The 4,213-nt window shown below is 43.0% G+C and overlaps 1 protein-coding gene across 1 annotated transcript; it reads left to right on the plus strand.

The window, feature by feature from the left end:
* The first annotated feature begins 463 nt into the window (after positions 1-463).
* Positions 464-3,901, plus strand: LOC139712138 (splicing factor 3B subunit 1-like). Its single transcript, XM_071623972.1, has 3 exons — positions 464-522; positions 1,947-2,163; positions 3,743-3,901. Exons 1-3 carry the CDS (start codon positions 464-466, stop codon positions 3,899-3,901), a joined length of 435 nt encoding a protein of 144 aa, XP_071480073.1.
* Positions 3,902-4,213: the final 312 nt, after the last annotated feature.

Below are 4,213 nucleotides of genomic sequence, written 5' to 3' on the forward strand. Positions count from 1 at the left end.
ACTCTGTGCGACTCGTATTCACGCATTTATTCCACCTCAGGTTTGTTCGTCTTTCAAATACGTTCATCTCTCAAAAAAAAAATCGTCTTTGACAACATATATTAATCTTCTCCAATTTTCACGAGATGGCGCTGCTTTCTGCTCTACTACTACTAGCTAGATACTAGTATACGGTACACAATACACCAAGGCTGCGCATATGCGCCATCGCTAGGGCCAGGCGGCCAATTAAGGGCAAGGGCTCTGCTCTGCATGCTCGAGGAAACTGAGCTCACTCGCTCGAGCTACAAAGTTTACCTTGCCTTAACAAAAGGAAGCTTACAATGCACGGAGATCAGTCGAGTGCTAAGCCAAAGAAATACGTTTAGTCTGTTTATTTAAATTCGAGGGTTTTCATTTAAAAGGCTTAACTGCAGAATACCCCGCACAATTATATACTACATCGGCGAGCCAACGACCTACGATGTGCTTCCCTGGCGAGCCAACGACCCCTGGCGAGCCAACGACCTATGATGTGAATGCGTATCCGGGCAATTACCCCCAGAGGGCAATCACCCCCCCCCCCCCCCCCCCGGCTAAATACTGGTTAGTAGTAAAGTTAGAGTTAAGATTAGGGTTAGGGTTAGGTTTAGTGTTAGGAGGTTAGGTTATGGTTAGGATTAGTTTCAGGATTAGGATTAGGATTAGGGACAGGGGAAGGGTCCGGGGTAATTGCCCAGGGGTTAATTGCCCTAGACCCTGCCACCTACCATAAAGACTACTGACAATACCCCCCCCCCCCCCTCCAAAAAAAAAAAAATATTCTACTAGACGTTTTCCGTTGTACATCGGTGGCGAGCCAACGATCTACGATGTGCTTCACCCAACTGCAGAATACCCCGCACAAAATATACTACTACATCGTTGGCTAGCCAACGATCTACGATGTGTTTCCCTGGCGAGCCAACGACCTGCGATGTGAATTACCATACTGACCGTAGACTTAGATCTTTACCGACTAGTAATAAGTAGTACACGTACTTAGTAGTAGTAGACTCTAAGGCCCGAATTCACGAAGGTGGTACAAATGAAACCATGGTTTAAACCATGGAAGAAGACCATGGAGCGCCAAGTGTCGCACGGAATATTTCGTCACGAAATTGGTCATTTCTTGAAAAAATGACCGTTTCGTTAACGAAGTTATCATTTCGTGAACGAAATGTTCATTTAGTTACAAAATGTTGTCACTTCTAATCATCTCATTGACGAAATGACTGATTTCGTAACGAAATATTCCACGTGACACTTGGCGCTCCATGGTTTTGCCCATGGTTTAAACCATGGTTTCATTTGTAACACCTTCGTGAATTCGGGCCTAGGAGTCTAACAGTTACAGTAACCGTACTTACAGTTAGGCTCAGTCCCATGTATGACATTTTTTTGTGGCTTCTTGTTGAATAGGGTTTTTAACACCCTTTAGCCCTAAAAGGCCTCCGCACACCTAACTTTAGACAGAAATAACCGTCAGTTTCTGGGGAAAAATTACGGCCTTATCGTGAAATCTGTCACCTCTCTTCCCGTGGGTTTACTGCGGCGTTTGGGCTGCGTCGTGGCCCTGAAAAAAAGCTGGGTGTCAAACTGTTCCCATCTCTCCTGCGACTAATCTTGCTGTAATATACAAATTAATTTCTATGAAGCTAGTCTAGAGACTTGTAAAGTAGATAATTATATTTCCAATTTGTTTACTATGCAAATCTATTACAGGAAAGGTAGAAATCCAGTTTTTCCACCAAAGAAAATTAAAAATGCATTTTCAACCCTCAAATAATTCAGCGTTGTTTACAAGGTAGACATGTCTGAAATAAAATACTGCTGCAGTGAATCGAGAGATGTGATATGTGATGTTGTACGCATAAAAAAATAAAGATGAAAAGATCTTATCCATGAAATTCCTCTCCATCAATCAGGGATCTGGTTCACCGTCAGACGGCGTGTGCAGCCATCAAGCACATGGCGCTGGGTGTGTTTGGCTTCGGCTGCGAGGACGCCCTGATCCATCTGCTGAACTTTGTGTGGCCCAACGTGTTTGAGACGTCTCCCCACGTCATCCAGGCTGTCATGGAGGCCATCGAAGGCCTGAGGGTCGGGATGGGCTCCATCAAAATGTTGCAGTACACTCTACAGGTGAGTTCATTCATTCCCAGTCTGTAGGTTCTCTTCCCCTCCTGTTTAGCGCTGTTGAAATGTCCTACCAGAAAATCTTAGAATGTTTTGGGATGATGTATGACTTCCGCCATACCTCTGTTGACACGTGGTAATGTGTTAGACGAAATCCCTTCACATGGGGTTAACAAAAAGCCATTGTCAATTTTAAACTCACATTTAGGTGTATAAGTTTAAACAGGCTTGATTGATTTTTTGCTCATCTCAATCTGCATCTACCACCACCATTCTGCTCCCTTAGCCCTAGCTGTAAAGTAGGTCAAAATAAGATAAAAGAGATGAAAAGTGGCAGTCCTAAGATTGCCTCAATTTTGGGATTGAGAGTGATGTTAGACAAATGAACAATTACAAAAATAACTAAGTAGTGAAATACAAGACAACAGGAATTTGTGCAATCATGGATATCCCCAAATTCTCGTATTATTTGTATTCTATAAAAATAGTGTTCTAGATGATAGGTTTTTATGCCTCCGCCACGAAGTGTCGCCGGAGGCATTATGTTTTCGGGTTGTCCGTCCGTCCGTCCTTCCGTCCTTAATCAATTTTGTGGACAGCGTATCTAAAAAACTGTTGTAGAGGTATCCTAATGAAACCTGGCATGTATATGTATGAGATGGCAAAGTTGTGCCTACAGATCAACTTTTGGGCGCACAGGCTCAAGGTCAAAGGTCAAAAAGTCAAGGTCAAATGCTCAAAATTTCACTATTTCCCCTATGTATATCTATGCAATGCCTGGAGGTATTGTCTTGAAACTTGGTGTATACATGAACTACCAAATAAAGATTCCCCAGAGAGGGCTTTGGGTCATGAGGTCAAAGGTCAAGGGTCAAAGGTCAAGCGAACATGTAAACATTTCACTTTTTTCTTCATATCTCAAATATTTCAAGGTTTTTCTGGAACTTAGTATATATGCATGTACTGACTGGCAGTCATCATGTAGGGAATTTAGGGGTCATGGGTCAAAGGTCAGGGGGTGAGAGGTCAAGGTCAACTCATCAAAATGTCATTATTTTCTCTTATCTGTGCAATGCCTACAGGATTTTTTCTTGAAACTTAGTGTATGCATATATTACCCTATACAGATTCTCTTGGAGGTTTCTTGCCCAAGGGTCAAAAGGTCAAAGGTCAAGTGAAAGTGCTAAATTTCACTTCTTCTTTAAACGTATAAAAGTGTCAAAAGTTGGGTACAAATCCTCAAACCCCCCAATGCTTGCACTCTTAGACAGTATAGCCATTCATCCAAATAAACCTAGTTCAAGGATAGTGAACACTCAATGCATTTGTGACAAAGCTGTCATCTTAATATTTTGCCAGTTATGTGAAGCTGTCATCACACATTGTCAAGACATTGTGCTATAGACCTATTCGGAGAACCATGCATTATGGTGGAGGCATACCAGTCGCCATAGCGACATTTCTAGTTAATAAATTGTAGTCAGTTGTTCCAGGTTCCATGTATTGATGATATGATAACCTCTTGCATGTCACATGATCATATGTTTTGAAAATGTTTTTGTACATTGTGTCCCCCCAACTCTAGGGTCTATTCCAACCAGCCCGTAAGGTTCGTGACACATACTGGAGGATCTACAACACACTGTACATTGGGGCACAGGACTCACTGGTTGCTGGATTCCCCAGGGTGCCCAATGATGAGAAGAACCAGTATCTGCGCTATGAGTTGGATTACGTACTGTGATGGCACCGTGCACCGCATAGCAGTACATCACACTCAATAAACTCATGGGCAAATACTCCAAAGACATTCAGTGCATTGTGCAGAACGGCAATAGTGGATTTGAGGATTGGGGGGGGGGGGGGCAGGTCTGAGCTGCTCATCTCAAGAAGGTGGTATCCAGCATTTATCAGATCTTGCTTTCATGTTCTTGCGAGAATCCAACCAACAAACCTGACACTCCATGACTCATTTGATTCCCATGCAAACTTGAGTCTAACGTGATCTGTGCACTCACACTCAGTGGGTGGCAGATTGTGTCTTGAACCTTGTACC

Source organism: Diadema antillarum, unplaced genomic scaffold, assembly GCF_040938485.1.
Source record: "Diadema antillarum isolate AM-2024a unplaced genomic scaffold, OU_Dant_1.0 seq00001761_RagTag, whole genome shotgun sequence".
Taxonomy (NCBI): Eukaryota; Metazoa; Echinodermata; class Echinoidea; order Diadematoida; family Diadematidae; genus Diadema; species Diadema antillarum.